The sequence below is a fragment of the Pezoporus wallicus genome, unplaced genomic scaffold, assembly GCF_028554395.1.
Source record: "Pezoporus wallicus isolate ANWC-B61680 ecotype Strahan unplaced genomic scaffold, APGP_CSIRO_Pwel_v1 contig_14787, whole genome shotgun sequence".
Lineage (NCBI taxonomy): Eukaryota > Metazoa > Chordata > Aves > Psittaciformes > Psittacidae > Pezoporus > Pezoporus wallicus.
Genome location: NW_026640813.1, coordinates 190,790 through 208,020, shown reverse-complemented (window position 1 = coordinate 208,020; position 17,231 = coordinate 190,790). Strand labels below are relative to the sequence as shown.

General features: G+C 65.9%; 3 protein-coding genes across 3 annotated transcripts; all 3 read right to left on the bottom strand.

Moving 5' to 3' along the window:
• Nucleotides 1-650: 650 nt before the first annotated feature.
• ALDOC (aldolase, fructose-bisphosphate C) lies at nucleotides 651-3,988 on the bottom strand. Its single transcript, XM_057420758.1, has 9 exons — nucleotides 3,837-3,988; nucleotides 2,984-3,103; nucleotides 2,689-2,900; nucleotides 2,552-2,606; nucleotides 2,321-2,481; nucleotides 1,874-1,957; nucleotides 1,615-1,789; nucleotides 1,331-1,530; nucleotides 651-882 (listed from the first exon to the last, which is right to left on the bottom strand). The coding sequence occupies exons 2-9, from the start codon at nucleotides 3,093-3,095 to the stop codon at nucleotides 787-789; spliced, it is 1,095 nt and encodes a 364-aa protein (XP_057276741.1). The 5' UTR covers nucleotides 3,096-3,103; nucleotides 3,837-3,988; the 3' UTR covers nucleotides 651-786.
• Nucleotides 3,989-6,235: 2,247 nt separating this feature from the next.
• SPAG5 (sperm associated antigen 5) lies at nucleotides 6,236-12,195 on the bottom strand. The gene is made up of 20 exons (XM_057420812.1): nucleotides 11,414-12,195; nucleotides 11,089-11,376; nucleotides 10,811-11,003; nucleotides 10,413-10,532; nucleotides 10,208-10,300; nucleotides 9,971-10,105; nucleotides 9,770-9,863; nucleotides 9,584-9,698; nucleotides 9,409-9,490; nucleotides 8,915-9,048; nucleotides 8,487-8,652; nucleotides 8,184-8,370; nucleotides 7,900-7,971; nucleotides 7,664-7,787; nucleotides 7,374-7,485; nucleotides 7,066-7,146; nucleotides 6,838-6,981; nucleotides 6,658-6,720; nucleotides 6,496-6,576; nucleotides 6,236-6,418 (listed from the first exon to the last, which is right to left on the bottom strand). The coding sequence occupies exons 1-20, from the start codon at nucleotides 12,193-12,195 to the stop codon at nucleotides 6,305-6,307; spliced, it is 3,180 nt and encodes a 1,059-aa protein (XP_057276795.1). The 3' UTR covers nucleotides 6,236-6,304.
• A 1,266-nt stretch (nucleotides 12,196-13,461) lies between these two features.
• On the bottom strand, nucleotides 13,462-16,862 carry RSKR (ribosomal protein S6 kinase related). The gene is made up of 12 exons (XM_057420807.1): nucleotides 16,756-16,862; nucleotides 16,471-16,662; nucleotides 15,764-15,847; nucleotides 15,616-15,684; nucleotides 15,411-15,480; nucleotides 14,665-14,772; nucleotides 14,499-14,539; nucleotides 14,374-14,401; nucleotides 14,180-14,269; nucleotides 14,020-14,108; nucleotides 13,837-13,947; nucleotides 13,462-13,753 (listed from the first exon to the last, which is right to left on the bottom strand). Exons 1-12 carry the CDS (start codon nucleotides 16,810-16,812, stop codon nucleotides 13,520-13,522), a joined length of 1,173 nt encoding a protein of 390 aa, XP_057276790.1. The 5' UTR covers nucleotides 16,813-16,862; the 3' UTR covers nucleotides 13,462-13,519.
• Nucleotides 16,863-17,231: the final 369 nt, after the last annotated feature.

Sequence of the window (17,231 nt, the reverse complement as noted above, 5' to 3'; positions counted from 1 at the left end):
ATCGGAGAGCGGCGGAGTAGACGGGCAGGTAAAGGGACCAATCAGAGCATGGAAGTGGGCCTGAGGAGGTGGGGTTTGGCGGCATGGCCGCTATGGGTGCTGAGGAGGGACAAGCGGTGCCCCTGTGGGTGTCTGAGCACCGCGGTTGGGAATGGGGCAGGAAAAGGGGCAGCGGAGGGGCAGAGGCTTCCCACCGGCCCCATAGCCCATAGAGAGCTCCCGATCACACCCCCCTCCCGGGATCCCATAGCCCCGCTGTGTGTGTGTGTGTGTGTGTGCGCTGAGACCGGGCGCAGCTCATCGCACGTGTGAGCACAACCCCGAGGGACGGGGCAGCCCGCGATGGGGCAGCGCACGGTGCCCCGGGGCCCCGCGGCGAGGGAGGAGGCGGCGCGGCGCTGTCTCTACCGTTTATTCGCTGTTAGGCTATTTGGTACACATGGGGTGCACATGGCGAACACAACACAGGCGCCCCGAGGGCGGCAGCAACCGGGACTGCGAAGCTACGGCAGGGCAGGGGCACTCCCCACACACACCTCCCCTCCTGCCCCCCCCCACGCGGCCTGGCCGGAGCCCCCCCACACCAAAAAGGGGCACCCGGGTGTTTCCCTTCAAGGGGGCCGGGTATAACCAGGGCCCCCCCTCCCCACATTTCATCTGCGTGGGGCCGGCCCGTGGGGCGCGCTCCCCTTCCCCTCCCCGCGTGGCGGCTCCCCTGGGTGGCTGGGGGGGAAGCGGGGTGTGAGCGGTGGCAGGGAGGGGGCCGCTGGGGTGCACGCAGGGGGCTCAGTAAGCGTGGTTGGCCACGTACAGGGACTGCCCGGCGGCCCCCGAGTCGTCCCCGCTGCCCTCGTACTTGCCCAGCGCCGCCAGCCCGTTCACCTGCAGGGAGAGGAGACATCAGTGACCTCCATGGGTACAGCCCTTGGGGTCCCCCAGCTCATGGGGACACAGCCCTTTGGGGTCCCCTGCAACACCACAGCCCTTGGCCTCCTCCTCCCATGGGGACAGAGCGCTTGGCATCCCCCATCTCACCAGGCACAACCCTTGGTGGAGCCCCTGTGGGGTAACCACAGGACACTGCTTTTGGCATCACTCTTCCCATAGGGACCCAGTTGTCAATGTCCCATGTCACCCACGGGGACACGGTCTTTGGCATCCCCATTTTCCCATGGGGACCAAACTCTCACTGTCCCCCATGGACACAATGCTGCATCCCCTCCATGGGGACCATGGCATCCCTTGTCCTATGGGGCACAGCCCTCGGTGTCTCCCATCACCCTCACATCCCCTGTCCCAAGGGGCATCGTCCCTGGTGCCACCCCATCACCTCTGCGCGCTTGACGAACTCCTCGGTGGCGGCGGTGGCGTTGTCCCTCTGCCCGCGCCAGGCGCTCAGCGCCGACGCCTGCAGCGCCCGCCCATAGGAGAAGGTGAGAGCCCATGGCCGCACCAGCGGGCACGTGTTGATGGCGTTGAGGTTGATGGAAGCCTCCTCCTCGCTCTGACCCCCGGACAGGAAGGTGACACCTGCAGACAGCGGGGTTATGGCTCACTGCGAGGGGCCGCAGGGCAATCCCCCTTTTGGTGCCCACCATGTCCTGGTGCTGGTACCTGGCACGGCGGGGGGCACGGTGCGGCGCAGGGCAGTGACAGTGGCCATGGCGATCTCCTCGGGGCTATACTTGGTGGGGCAGGAGTGCCCCGGGGTCACCATGTTGGGCTTCAGCAGGGTGCCCTCCAGGTAGACGTGGTGGTCGCTCAGTGCCTTGTAGACAGCTGCCAGCACCTAGTGGGGACGGGCAGCATGGAGTCCCTCTGGCACAGCACAGCGTGGCACCGTGCCTGCCCTGCTGCCCACCCCAACACTCACCTTCTCCGTCACGTACTGGCACCGCTTGAGGTCGTGGTCACCATCAGGCAGGATCTCTGGCTCCACGATGGGCACGATGCCATTCTGCAAACACCACACAGATGCCATCATAGGGATGTCCATGGATATTCCCATGGGGACCAGTGACTGGAGCTGGAGTGGGATGCTCAGCCCCAAGGCTCAATGCCCAGCCCCATGAAGCAGTGCCTGTTCCCATGAATCCATGCCTGATCCCATGGGTGATGCCCACCCCATGGGGCAATGCCTGGTTCTGGGTGTCAATGCCCGTCCATGTGCAGCGTTGCCTAGCCGATGGATTGATGTCCAGCTCCATGGGGCGACAGCCAGGCACGGGGCAATGCTGAGCCCCATGGATCTGTGGGGTCAACACCCATCCTATGGGTCAATGCCCATCCTGTGGGGCGATGCCTGGCCACAGACACATACCTGCTGGCAGATGCTGGCATAGCGAGCCAGGACGTTGGCGTTCTCCATGATGGCGAGTGCAGAGGGGGTGTTGTCACTGATCTTCAGCACACAGCGCCACTTGGCAAAGTCAGCCCCATCCTTCTTGTACTGGGCACAACGCTCGGACAGCCCATCCAGACCTGCCAGACAGCGTGTCAGCCCCACAGCCCCAAACCCCACTGCCCCCATCCCACTACCTGCTGCACCTACCCTGCGTGGTGGTCTCGCCATCGGTCCCAGCCAGCGGCACAACACCCTTGTCTACCTGTAGAGAGAAGGAGACGGCGGCGCTGAGCCCCACCAGCACCCTCCAAGCACCCCACAAACCCACCGGACACCCCCCACACCTTGATGCCCACGACGATGCCCTTATCCTTGATCATCTGCACAAAGGGGGTTCCGTCGTCAGCCTTCTGGTACATGGTCTCGTGGAAGAAGATGACCCCCCCAATGCATTTCTTCACCCGGCTGTCGGCGCTGAAGAGGATCTGGCGGTACAGCCGGCGGTTCTCCTCCGTGTTCTCCACTCCAATCTGGTTGAGGCGCTTCGCCATGCTCCCTGCGGGCACCCAGCACCCTCATCAGCCTCGGGTGCAACGGAGGAAGGGGTGTCGGGACGGACTGCCCCCCAAAGCCACTGACCTACGGACTCATCAGCAGCCAAGATGCCCTTGCCCGGGGCCACGATGCGCAGCGCGATGTCCGACAGCTCCTTCTTCTGCTCGGCCGTCAGCGCGGGGTATTGGTGCGTCATGGTGGCGGCTGCGAGCAGACGGGCTCTGAGTCACGCACCGACGGGGCGGCACCTCCGTCTGCCACCGGTACCGGGGACCCCCCCCCACGGGGCGGGCGCGTTGCATCAGCAGGCTGCTGCCCTTACCCCGGCCCGGCCCGGGCCTCGTGGAGGATGCCGGGGAGCTCCCAGCCATTTTGCTGCCTGCTCGCCCGCCCCCAGCCCAGCCATCTTGAGGGAGCGCAGCACCACCGGGCAGCGACGGGACACGGGGGGAGCGGGGATGGAGATACCCCGGAGCCGGGGGTACCCCGCGGGGAACGGCGGCAGCGCGGGGATGGGGTCACCGGGGAAGGGAGAGGCGGAAACACGCCGGGAATGGCGCTACCCGGGGAGGGATGGATGGAATGGACCCAAGGGGTGGCACTACCCGAGATCTGCGGTACCCCGAGGTTTGGGGTACCCCGAGGCTGCCGCCGTCCGGGCCCGGTGCGTCCCACCGGGGCGGCGATCCCCGGCCGCACCGCCTGGGCTCGGGCTGCGCCAGCGCAAGGGCTGGCTCCGGGCTCCCCCCATCCAACAACACCCCCCTGCCCGGGGTTCGTCCGCTCCGGAGCCCCCCCAGCCCTGCCCGACCCCCGGGATGGCGTCGTACGGATGCATCCCGGAGCCCCGGTGGGGCGGCCGGGTCCCACCGATGGGGTCTCCCCCCCCGACCCCCGTTCCCCACCACCACCCCCGGTCTCCCGGTCCCCCTTTTACCGTGCAGGGCGGGCGGCGGCGAGCGGACTGCGGGCTGCGCGCTCCGGCCCCGCGGTAAATGGGGCTGCGGTGCCGCAGAGCTACGTGACCGGCGGGGCGGCACCCGGCAGGACCGGCCCCCCGGCCCGCTCCGCTCCGCCCCCCCTCGCCGCCGCCCGCACACCCCCCGCTGGCGGCAACCGCTGCTCCTGCCCGTGATGGGGGCCCCGGGGCTATAACCCCGGCTGGGACCCTGATGTGCCCCCCTGGTGCCGCTGCGGGATACAGGCAGGGACCTTCCCCATCACCTCCGGAGCAGGGACCTCCCTAGCCCTGCTATTACCGCTGCCAGCTACAGGTGGGGACCATCCCCTCATCACCCCAAAGGCAGGGACCCCCTTGTGTCACCCTCCAGGCTGGGGACCCCCTTGTGCTCCCCTATTACCACTGTCAGGTACAGGCAGGAAACTTCCCCCTCATCATCTCCAGGCCAAGGACCCCTCTGTCCCCCGTGTATTACCACTGCCAGCTACAAGCAGGGACCTTCCCTTCATCACCCCAAAGGCAGGGACCCCCCTGTTCCACCCTCAGGCTCGGGACCCCACTGTGTGCCATCTTACTCCCACTATCAGCTAGAAGCAGGCACCTTCCCCTCATCACCTCTGGACCAGGGACCCCACTGTCCCCCCCTACCCATTACCACTGTCAGCTACATGCAGAGTCCTTCCCCATCACCTCTGGACCAAAGACCCCCCTGTGCCACCCCCCTGCTGCCACCCCATTGAGACCCCCAAGCCCCAGCAGCACAGGCCATTGTGGGGGGGGGTTCTGAGCCCCCCAAAAGCCGCCGGGATCCGGAGCAGGGACAATAGCAGTGTCCGGGCCCGCTGCCAGCACCCGGCTCTGCTGAATCCCCGCCGTAAAAGGAGGGCTCATGCGCCCTGCATGGCCCTAATCCCGGGAATAGGAGCGCATCTCCTCCTGCATCCCAGCTCCAGCCAGCCTGGGGGGGGGGGGGGGCTGTATCCCACTCCCTGCCGGCAGGGAGGGACACAATGAGGAAGCAGCGAGTGCTGCTTCCCCGTGATCCATTTACACACCCAGTGACCAGAATCGCAACCCTGAACACCTCCGTTTCCTGGGTGCAAGGGTAAATAAAGGTGCCAGCACCCTGGGTGTTGCAACACCCGCCCCAGACAGGGCGCAGGGCTGCGGCAGAGGGCAGGGGAATGTCATATCCCCCCCCCTCCCTCCAGGCATGGAGAAACGGGCCATTAAAAACCAGAGCACTTGTTGGAACGCTGCTATTTTGGGCTGTGAGAAGGGAGGGAGGCGCTAGCCTGGCCCCCCTGGTGACAGGGAGCATCCTTGGGGTCGGGAACACCGGGAGGGGGATCCCGCAGGAGATGCCCCAGTAGGGAAGGAGGGAGATGAGGATGGAACCGTGCTGGGAGCAGGGGAGCCCCCACAGGAGGCCCCCAAGCAGCAGCAGGGGACAAGGGGGGGCTGGGAGCAGGAGCTGGCTGAGCTCCCAGTGCCTGGCTGGCAGCTCTCACAGCACCCAGGGGATGCTGCGGATCAGGTCAGGCACAGACAGAACTGGGTCTGGCCAGGGATGTCCGAGATAACAGGAAGGGCTCCTATAGGTGCATTGCTACCAAATGGAAGGCTTGGGATAACGTGGGCCCTCTCCAGGAGGAAACGGGAGAGCCGGTGACCCTGGATTTGAGGAATGAAGTCTTCACGATGCTTTGACCACGCTGCTCAAGTCTTGGAAGGCAGAAGCAGGGACTGGGAAAGGATCAGGCTCGAGATCATCTTAGAAACTTGAATGTGCACAAGTCCATGGGACCTGATGAAACAGGTTTAAAGTGAAACAGAGGAAGGTCAGGTCAGATACAAGGAGGAAGTTCAACGGTGAGACCGTGGAACAAGTTGCCCAAAGAAGAGGTAAATGACCCATCCCTGTTCAAGGCCGGGTTGGACAGAGCCTTGGGTGACATGGTCTCATGTGAGGTGTCCCTGCCCATGGCAGGGGATTGGAACTGGATGACCTTAAGGTCCTTTCCACCCCTAAACATTATGATTCTATGCTGCTTCATGCCAAAGGCCCACTGTGAATGGGGAAAACCATCCCCACACCCCCCATGTGCTGGAGGTGCAGGATGCAGCCTCGGGTACCCCCGCAGTGGGGAGGCAGGAGGGAGGCACAGAGGGAATCTAGGGCAGGAGGAGGAGCCGTGCTGCTGCCTGAGGAACACGGTGCCTGTTCCCTGCCAAGCAGGAGAGGCCCTGGGGTGGCAGGGAGCCGTGCCCGTGGCCCCGTGACAGGGATGGAGCGGGAGCAGGCGGCACAAGCCGGACCAGTTGTCCCCACCCAGGGCACCAGGAGCTTCCTGCATCCAGCACACGGGGCAGGGTGAATGCCAACACAACTTTATTCAATAAATAATTACAGCATTAACAAGGGGAAGGTTTCACCCCGGGGGCTATAGCGGCTCCGCAGCCTCTTTGCTGACACTCTCCGGCTTCAAGCCCAGGTACCGCAGCAGGCTGTGATGCTCCTGGCACGCCAGGGCCACATCGGGGACAGCCACCAGGACCTGGGGATGGCAGCAGAGTTAGGGACAGTGGTGGAGCTGCAGTCACAGCAAGGGTGAGAGCAATGAGCAACCCTCACCTCCTTCATCTTCTCCTGCATCTCCTCATGGCTCCTCAGCACTTTCTGGATGCGATGGAGCCGCAGCTCCAGCCCTTGGACCTGTGGTGGGAGATGCCTGTCAGGAACCTGACCTAAAGCTGTTCAGGGAATAGGGGGACTAAACCCAGGGCTCCCCCATACCTTATCTGAGAGCCGCTGGTTCTCATCCACCTTCTCCAGGAGCAGCAGCCGCAGTTTGCCCATCTGCAACAAGAGCAAAGCATCACTGTGGGGCAAGAGCCAAGGTGGGGGGGCCCTGTCCATGGGGTCCTGCAGGATGGGACATGACAGCAGACACCCCCCCACACCCCCCAGCCTCACCTCCTGCTGCTGCAGCACTCGCTCCCGCACATGGACAGTGTCCTCCTTGGGTCTCTGTTCCCTCATCTCCTCCCACAGCACCTTGGCCTCTGTCTCTGCACGCTGCAGTGAGCGCTTCAGCTGGAAAACCTCTTCCTTCAGACTCTATGAGGGAAAGGAGGTGCTGAGAGGGGGGTCCTGGAGCCTGCACCCCCGGGCATGCGGCCCAGAACAGCCCCCATCACGCACCGTGACTTCCCCACTCTTGTCGATGAGTTGCAGCATCTTCTCTTCCTGTCGTTTCACCACGTCCTGCAGCTCCTTCTCACTCTACAGAGGGGGAAGAAGCGGTGTCAGGGAGTTCCTGGCCCTGGGTGCCCTCAGTGCCCGAGGGGGGAGCAGGTTTTGTCCCGTTCAAGAAGGTCAGACAAGCCAGGAGCACCCACGGGGCACCTCCAGAGCCGGTCACCCAGATTCCTCCGTGTCCTAGATCAGCGCCTGTCCCAGTTTGGCTCTGCCCTGGCCTGAGTGCTGGCCCACTTCTGGCATCAGCTCACCTCGAGCTTGCCCCTCAGCGCCTTGTTCAGCTTGACGATGGTGGCAGCCTGGGCATCGATCTTCTCCTGGCTCTCCGTTGTCACCGTCTCCAAACGGAGCTGCAGGTTGGAGCTGGGAGAGGACAACGCCAGTGCTCAGGGGATGGGGATCACAGCCGAGCACGGTGCCGGGTACCAACCCCCCTCCTGGGCATCCCACCAGCTGGAAAACCCAGGGCTGGGGTAAGAGCAGGTCCCCCAGGCAAGGCTGCTCATGGCCATTCCCTCAACGTGAGCCCCACTGAGCTCACATCTCTGTCTGCAGCGCCTTGAACTCGCTCTGCTCCAGGTCCTGGATGCGGCAGCTCAGCATGGCGAGGTCGGACACCACGGACCTCAGCTGCTTCACGCTCTCCAGCAAACCATCCTCAGGCTCTGTGGGCAGGGCAGAGGCTCGTGAGAGAACATCAGGGGACACAGAGCCAAGCAGGAAGGGGTCCTGAGCATCCCCCATGCAGAGCCCAGGGCAGGGTGACAGCTCCGGTACCTATTGCCTTTGGTGTAGCAGCAGGTTTGTCCTTGGTAAATGCACTCCCAACTCCAGCAGCTTCATCAGCATCTGCAAGAGGAGAGGGCAGATGCTCTGTGCCTTGTGTGCTGCAGGGAGCACAACTTGAGCTCGCATCCATCGCAGGGCGCTCAGAGGAGACCCTGGATGCTTGCTGGAGCCACGACCTAACCCATAGCTTCTACAAGGGGAAATCCAGGCACTCCCAGGGAGGGCAGGAGGAAGGGATCCCCATCCCAGCCATGCAGTGGGTACCAGCTCACCTTCCCCACACACAGCTTTCAGGACGCTGCCCACAAAGGAGCTCGCTATGGCACGGTGTGGGGTCCGGAACATCGGCGTGCGGCAGGCGGGGGTCCGGACACGGTATGGGGTCTGCCAGCCTGGAGTACGTGGGACCGGGGTCCAGGCTCTGCTTCTCGATGGGGCAGCAGCATCATCATCATCATCCTTCAGAGGGGAGGAAGAGCAGAGCAGAGCGGTGACTGCTCTGCCATGGCAACGGGGGGCTCAAAGCGTGGGGTGTCTGCCTGCTCCTCAGGCCACCCCCAAGGCAAAGCTCCCACCTCCTCCTGCAGAGCAGCCCTGAGGCACTCAGCGAGCTCCTGCAGCCGCATCTTGCTCTCCACGATGTCCTTGGAGCACCAGGAGACTTTGTTCCTCTTAAGCTGCAAGTCGAGGAGCTCGGCCTTGGTGCTCTCCAGCTCCTTGCTGAGGGCAGCCCGCTCTTCCCTGCAGGATGGCATCAGCCTCAGTGGGGGCAGCATTCCCCTTCCTCAGCGTGGGATGGGGACATTTCCCATGCCTGCCTCCCACCTAAAACCTCACGGATTTAGGTAGTTTTCCCCCCAGGATGGGGTGTACCAGCCTTTCCCGCAGCCCTTTCCACCCACCTGAGCAACTACACCAGAGCCATGTCCCACTTTGGATCCCCCACCCTCCAAAAGGGGCTCGATTCCCCCAAACCAGAAGGGGTTCCAGCAGTGCCCAGTACCGCAGGCGCTGGTGGGAATCCATCAGCTCCTCGTGCTGCTGGCTGCACTCCTGCAGCGTGTCCAGCGTGGACCTCAGCCTGGCCTCCACCTCCAGCAGCTGAGTGCGGGACATTTGGTTCTCCTGCTCCAGGAACTGCAAGAGGATGGGGGGGACGCAGCCATGGATGAGGGGTCCCATTGGCACACTCCCTCCTACTCCTCAGGGTGCTGTTTCCTATCAGGGGCAGCTTTACCCCTGAAGACCAGCGGGGACACAGGGCAGTTTGGGGGGACAACACCACATCTACATCCAGTGGGAAAACTATCCTGGAGAGCTTTCCCGGCCATCACTGCTGCAGGAGGAGTTGCTGCACTACGTGCAGGAAGCCAACCGCCCTCATCCCCCTGCTACGGAAGGGCTAATCCTGCTCCTGGCCAGCCTCCAGCATTCCCGTGAGGACATGATGGGAGCTGGCAGCGCGTGATGGTGTGGGCAGGGTCAGGCAGCTCCTACCTCCCGGCACTCGGTTGCCTCCCGCAGCTCCTGGCACAATCCATTGCGTTCCCGCTGCAGCGCTTCCCGCTCCCGCGCCAGCCTGCGGGCGTGGGGTGGGATCAGGGATGGCAGGAGGTGGCTATGGGGCCACACACACAGCCCCCAATGCCCTGCCCCGGGGCTCGCAACCCACCAGGCCATCTCTTCTTGCTGCTTCTCGTTCTCCTGCTGCAGCGCATCCCGCTCCTGCTGCCGTGCATCCCGCTCCTGCTCCAGGCTGGCCAGGCTGGTCATCAGGGAGCTGTGGTCTGCAAGGGCCAGAGCTCTCAGTGTAGGGGGGGACACAGGGGCAGCTCCAGCCCCACATCATCACCCATACCTGCGCTGAGGCGCGAGTTGGCCACTGTCAACTGCTCCAGCTTAGCCACCGTGTCCTGCAGGGCCACCGAGGTCTCCTCCAGCTGGCGAGACGCCTGCAGAGACGCAGTGTGCTCTGGGCTTGCTTCGGGATGCTCTTCCCTATGGGGTACCCCCAAATCACCCCCTGCCTGGGGCCAGCCAGCACAAGGTAACACCCTACCTCCTGCTCGGCTTGGAGGGCTTCATCCGCTCGCTGCCTCATGGCATCCCGCTCCTCCAGGCAGATCTGCAGCTTGCTGGGAACCCTTTCCAGCAGGGCCTGGCACCGGGACACCAGGGCCCTCGCCTGCTCCCGCTGCGAGAGGAGACAGTGATGGGTACGGGTGATGTCTGCTGCGTGTGCCAGGGTTCCCAAATCCATAGGGAAGGGGTCCAGCCCGGCCCCACAGGGTCTCACCTCCTGGGCGAGTGCTCTCTGCTCATCCCGCAGGCTCTGGAGAGAGGCATCCGCGAGACCCTGGAACAGGAGGCGCTGCCTGCTCCAGGCACCCTGGGGAAGGGACAAGGACACCGGTGCTCAGGCTGAGCACAGTCCCCCTCCCCACACACACACACACTGTGCCCGGCTGAGACCCATGGCACGGCACGCATCCGACACACACCATGCCCTCCACGGCCGTCTTCAGCTCCCGATGCAGGTCCTGCTCCACTCCCCGCTGCCGCTGCAGAGCATCCGTCCTCCTCCGCAGCTCGAGGTAGAGGTTGCGGTAGATCTCCTCCTCCTAAGGGCACCATGGCAGAGCAGAGGGGACTTAGCACCAGCCCTGCTCCACTGCTTAGCCGTGACCCTCCCGTCCTGCCCCCAACATGTGCCAGGGATGCTTCCCCGCACAAAGGGATCAAATCCAGCAAGCTCAGCGGGTTGAGCCAGGCGAGAGAACACGGTGGGAGCAGTGCTGGGTGCTTTACTTCCACTCCACTGGGCTGTGAAGCCACGGTCCCACCAGCAGCACCAATGCTGCAGGGAGCAGGGTACCATCGCCCCAGTGAGGACTCTTACCCCTTTGGGGTGGGTGACATCGGTCTGGGTGAGCGCATCCCTCTGCTCAGCCGGCCCCACGCCAGGCAGGGCCCGCTGGTTCTCGTTCCAGCCCCGCAGCTGAAGCGACAGGGCCTCGATGATGATGAGGGTGCTCTCCAGCCGCCCCTCCAGCTCTGCCCGTGGCAGGGACTTCAGCTGCTCCCGGGGACAGCTGGGGACAGAGAGAGGGCTTGGTGCAGGGCCAGCCCACGAGTGCCATAGCACTGCCCCAGGGGGATGCTCGGCCCTACACTTACTGCCAGAGCAGGGAGTCTGTTTCGGCAGCGTTGTCCTTGGCACAGGGAGGGGGACCCGTGGATGTGTTGGTGCTGCTCTCCCGCAGGTCCCGCGGGGTCATGAAGGTGCCGGTGACTGTGGTGGGCACTGGGGTGACGCTGGTGCCAATGGTTGCAGCGGGCGCAGGGGTGACGCTGGTGCCAATGGTTACAGCGGGCACAGGGGTGACGCTGGTGCCAATGGTTGCAGCGGGCACAGGGGTGACGCTGGTGCCAATGGTTGCAGCGGGCGCAGGGGTGACGCTGGTGCTGGTGCAGCAGGCGCAGGGGTGACGTTGCAGCGGGCACAGGGGTGACGCTGGTGCCAATGGTTGCAGCGGGCGCAGGGGTGACGCTGGTGCCAGTGGTTGCAATAGGCACTGGGGTGATGTTGGTGCCAATGTCCCGCCGTGGCAGGGTTAAGCTGTGCCGCAGGGACTCCAGCAGGGATGAGGAGTTGAGGCTCTTCTCCAGCCACACTAATGGCAGCACCCAGGACACAGCACCCAAGGCCACCTCGGGTGAGGGGATGGGGGTAGCTGTTCCCTCCAGTGCAGCAGGCTCTGACCTGCCTGCCTCAATGGGAGGGGATGCAGGGGGTCCCTGCTCTTGTGGGGCAGGGGATGGGGACTTGGCTTCCTCAGGGGTGTCTTGGCAAGGCAGGGAACCAACACCCTCATCTGCAGATGGGGGCTCAGGGGCCACGGGGCTGCAGGAGAAGTCAGAGGGTGCCACTCGCCACCCATGGAAGGGACCTTCCTGTGGGGTGGAGGTGGTGCCGGGGGGGCCTGGGGTGCAGGAGTCTGAGCTGGTGCTGCCTGAGGACCCAGGGGTGCAGGGTGCTATTGTGGTGCTGTCTGGAGAGTTTGGGGTGCAAGGCACTGAGCTGATGATGCTGGGCTGGCCTGAAGTAGGACTGCTGGGGGGCTCCAGGATGCAGGGACCTGGGGTGGGATTGCTGGGGGGCTCCAGAACACAGGGATCTGGGGTGGGACTGCTGGGGAGCTCTAGGACACAGGGATCTGGGGTGGGACTGCTGGGGGGCTCCAGAACACAGGGATCTGGGGTGGGACTGCTGGGGGGCTCCATGTTGCCGGGCCTTGGGATAGAGCTGTCCAGGGCTGCTTGCACCGTGCTGCTGGGGGGCTCTGGGGTGCAGGGCCCTGGGGTGGAGCTGCCAGGGAGCTCTGGGTTGGTCCAATTGGGGAGCTCAGGGGCACTGGGCACCAGGGTGGGAGTCCTGGGAGGCTCCAAGACACTGGGACCCAGGGAGAGAGTCCCAGGGGCCTCCGGGATGGTGTTGCTGGGGGGCCCCGGGGTGCAAGGCAGTAGAGTGCTGCTGCGGGGGGGAGGCAGGACAGCACTTCGGGGGCATCCTAGAGCACAAGGCACGGGGGTTACACTGCTGCGGGGGCCACGGGTGCAGGGCACTGGGGTGGCACAGTCATGGTCCTAAAGGAGATGGGAAGGGGTGGTCAGGGTGGGCCCCCAGCACCCCAACATCCCCATTGCCCTCACCCCAATGCATCCAACGATCCCGCTATTGCCCCCCCGCCCCAACACCCCCTCCCGTTAACCGGTCCCATCCCGACCTTGAGCCGCAGCCGGTGGAGCAGCGGGGTGAGGCTGGTGCGCTCCGCGCCCGGCTGCAGCCGCAGCTCCTGCAGTGGGGTGCGCCGGGGCCGCTGCTGCGCCTGGGGAGGAGGGGACGGGGAGGGGAGCACCGGGGGTCACCGGCGGCACAACCCCCCCCGTATGCACACACCGGAACACACCGGAGCGCTCCGGGGCCCCCCCACCCCACCGCCCCCCACGGCAGCCCCGCACGGTCGGGGCCACCCCGTTGGGCCCCACTCGGGGCTCCCCCCGGCCCGCACTCACGGCGGGGGTCCTGGAGGCCCGCATGGCCCCGCTCCGGTCACTCCCGATCCCGATCCCGATCCCGATCCCGATCCCGATCCCGATCCCGATCCCGGTCCCGGTCCCGCCGCCTCCCGCACGCCGCCGCCGCCGCCCGTTTGAAAACCCACGCTGCGCTCTGATTGGTTGCTCAGCGCACGCGTCACTCCGCGGGGCGAGGCGGTTATGGGCGGGGCTTAAGGTGAGACCACGCCCCCTCCACGCCCGCCGGTCCCGCGCAGCGCCGAGCACCGGGACCCGTCGCGGGGAACGGGTCCGGTTCCCCCCCCCCCCATCCCCGGTGCTTCCCCCGGCCCTGCCCCGACCCAAGGCGGGGACCCAGCCCCGCGTCCCCGTCCCCCTCCCCGCAGGACGCCCCCGCAGCGGTGCCCGCGGCTCTCGGGTTTATTGCTCCCGCGGGAGGGGTACAAGGGGGGGGTACGGGGGAGCCCGGCCCTGGACCGGGGTTCGGGGGGATGTCCCTGAGCGATGCCGGGGGGGATTTTGGGGGGGCTCAGCCAGGGCATGGCCGGCCCGGGGGTGCAGTCGAAGGGACTTCGAGATCGCAGTCGAAGTCATCGAAGGTGGCGGGGTCTGGCGGGGGCTGCTCCGGGGGCTGCGGGGCCACGGCCACCGGCACCGGGTCCTTCTGCAGGAGGTCGGCGTCGAAGGCCACGCCGCGGAAGAAGGGGTGTCCCTGGAAGTGATGGAGGTAGCGCAGGCGGTGCAGGGGGTTGTGGCACAGCAGCTGGGGAGGGAGGAGGGCAGTTGAGCAGGGGGCACCCCCGGGATGGGGCCGTGGGGACCCCAAATCCCATGCGGGGCGGTTACCTCGGCCATCAGCCGCGCCAGCGCAGGGCTGAACGCGGGTGGGCTCTGGTAGCTGCTCCGCTTGACGCGCTCCAGCATGGCCACGTGGTCCCCTGCTGGTGCCACGGGGAACTGGGGGGGGCAAAAATGGATTTAGGAGCACCCCATGGAGCCCCATTATCCTCCCTACCCCATGGTCCTCACCTCCCCGCTGGCCAGAGCGAAGAGCAGGACACCCAGGGACCACCAGTCGGCTGCATGGCTGTAGGGTCCCCCACTCAGCACCTCTGGGGCTGTGGGGATGAGTAGATGAGTGCCTGGGGGGACTGTGCCCCCCATCGCAGCCCTCCCATTGCCCCCTTACCCATGTACTGCAGGGTGCCACAGATGGTGTGGGCTCGCTCGCCCCACTGCAGGTGCCGGGAGAGGCCGAAGTCAGTGAGCTTGAGGTGCCCTGTGGGGCGAGACACCACGGAGGGGACCAAGGATGGGGCGTCCCCATGGACAGGGTGTCCCCACAGATGCTGCATCCTCAAACCAGTGCCACCAGGCTCTTACCTCGTTCATCCAGGAGGATGTTCTCCATCTGAAATGAGACAGGCGCTGGGGTGGCTTCTCCATGCTGGGGGGTTCAGAGACCCCCCCACCCCATCCCCGGACCCCCCAAACCCTCTGTCACCCACCTTCACGTCTCTGTGTATGATGCCCAGGTCGTGTAGGTACACTGCGGGGAAGATGGAGCCGTCAGAGCCATGGGTCCCCTCCCACAGCACCCAGCAGCCCCATCCCTGCAGGTCCCCCCATCCAGGGGGGCCCATGGGTGCTGTCCCCAGCATGGTGAACACTCACCCAGCACCAGCACCAGCTCGGCAGCGAACAGGCGGACGGTGGCCTCGGTGAAGGACCCAGCCGCACGCCACAGCGCGTGCAGGTCCCCGGTGCTGCAGTAGGTGCACACTGTGGGGACGGGTGACACGGGCATGAGGGGCATGGGAAAGGGGGTGGCATGTGCACGGAGGGGGGGCAGGTGGGTCAATGGGGCTGCGCACCGAGGTGATGTGGCCGCTATGGGCATGCGCCGTGGGGATACAAGCCCTGGGGATAGAGGGTGGCACAAGCAGCAGGGCAATGTAGGCACCGGGATCAACATGCTAAGGTGACACGGTATGTCATACTTAGTCATACTAAGACCATATAGGAGCATGCACGTACCAGGGCCACATACAACGGTGCCAAGGAGCACTGGGGACAGGCAAGCTCCAAGGTGGGGACCGAAGTGACATGCCCCCCCCCCCCCCCCCCAGGGTCATACAGGCACCAGGAGCACGGAATTGACACGGGCATGGAGGCGGCACAGCCATCGGGGCCACCAGGGCTGGGGCTCCTCCTTCAGCCCCGTGTACATCCCTGCCCCACTGCAGCTTGTCCCCATCTCCATCCCTGCAGGCTGGGAGCCATCAGCCGAGCGCCTGCATCCCCGGGGGCCGTGCGGGAGCAGGGAGGGGGGAGCGTGTGCGTGTGCGGGGACACGTGTGCTGGCGGTGGGGACACGTGTGTGGGGCGGGCGGGGGGGCCGGGGGCAGATGGTCACTCACTGATGAAGAGGTGGCGCTGGCCCTGCCAGCTGTCCCCCAGCCCGTGGACAAAGGGGTGCCTGACCTGTCTCTGGGGACACAAAGCAAAGAGGGTGAGCAGCCCCCCCGGGGTGGGGATGGGGGGCATGGGGACCCCGCTTCTGCCACCCTCCCAGTGGCCTCTGCCAGCCCCATGACCACCCCATGGGCTGGGGTTCCCCCTAACCTGGATGCTGACTTCTTCCTTGCACTGTTTGAGGGTGTCTCGGCGCAGCACCTCCACTTTAGGCACGACCTGGGGGGGGGTGAAGGGGTGTCAGGGGGGGCTGAGGGCAGGCAGGGGTACACGTGGGTCCTTGGGGGGCAGCACCCACCTTCACGGCGCAGACCTTCTCCCGCCCGCAGTCCAGCACCTTGAGGATGGTCCCAAAAGAGCCTTTGGCCACAAAGCCCAGGATCTGGGGGGGGGGGGGGGGGGGGCGATCAGGGTCTGAGCACCCCATGGAGATGGGATCAGGGTGCTTGGGGTTGGAACAGGGTGTGGGGTCCTGTGTAGGGTGACACGGGGTGGTCCAGGGCACCCATGGCAGGTGATGGGGACACTTGGGGACCAGGAGGACCCGACAGGGACCACAGCGGGATGCAGGGGACCCGGTGTGGGGCACATAGGGATGGGGGACAGGGACACAGTAGGGCACACGGGGACCCCATAACGGTGCAGAGGGACCCCGGTAAGACGCACAGAGGCTTCACACCGGGGCACGGGGACCTGGCGGGGGTAGAAGGGGACACGGGGGGACGGGGAGGGGGGAAGCCGTTAAGATGTGAAGGGACGGGGCAAGGGCTTCCGAGGAGAGCCAGGGAGGCGATGCCGGGATGGCGGCACGGGGTGCACGGACAGCGCGGGAGGATGCTCGGGGCTTCGGGGAACCGGGGTAGGACGTGCAGGGGCTCCGGTAACGGGGTGCGAGGGGACCCGCCTGCCAGGGCGAGACGCGCGGGTGCCCAGAGGGGACGGTCGGGGACCCAGATTAGGATGCAGCGGGACCCCGGTAAGGGGATGGGAGCCCCGGGACTGCACCTTGAGCTGCTGCTGGCGGGCGGAGGGGCGCACCGGGAACTCCGGCAGGAAAAGCGAGACGAGCTGCGGCAGCGGCCACCCGGGCAGCGGCGGCTCCTCGGTGCTCCCCAGCGGGACCAGGGCGAGCCCCGACCCCGGTACCGGCCGGGCACGGCCCAACAGCGCCCGCACCCACGACCCCACAGCGCGGCCCTACGGAACCGGGGGGGGGGGCAGCGTCAGCGTGGGGGGGGGGGGGAACACCGGGAACCGGGAGGGGGGGACCCCGGGGACCGCCGCACGCACCTGAGGGAGCCGCACCGGGGCCGGGGCCGGGCCGGGGCCGCTGCTCGATGCTCCCATCGCGGCGCCGCCCCGGGCCCGGGCCCCGGTAATCCGCGGCTTTACATAACCCCGCCGCCCCGCCTCGCTCCGCTCCGCCCCGCCCGGGTGTGACAACCCCCGGGAAGCGGGGCTACCCCCTTGCACCCACCGGTGACTGCTCCCCCCCACCTCGGGGCGCTCCTCACCCTTCGGGCACCCCCTTGCACTTCCCCATCACCCACTCGTCCTCTCGTTGCATCCCCTGCTCCGGGGTACCCGGTGGGGTACCCACAGCGCCCAACACCGGGGGTGATGGGGATGCTGCGTGCCCCGAGGAAGGGCAGGGGCTGAGCTCCCGGCACCGCAGCGTGAACGGGGACACGAGGAAGGAGCCACCAAAGGGTTCCAAATTAAAAACTCTTTTATTTAAACTCTCTCCCGTTCCCCTTTCTCCCAGC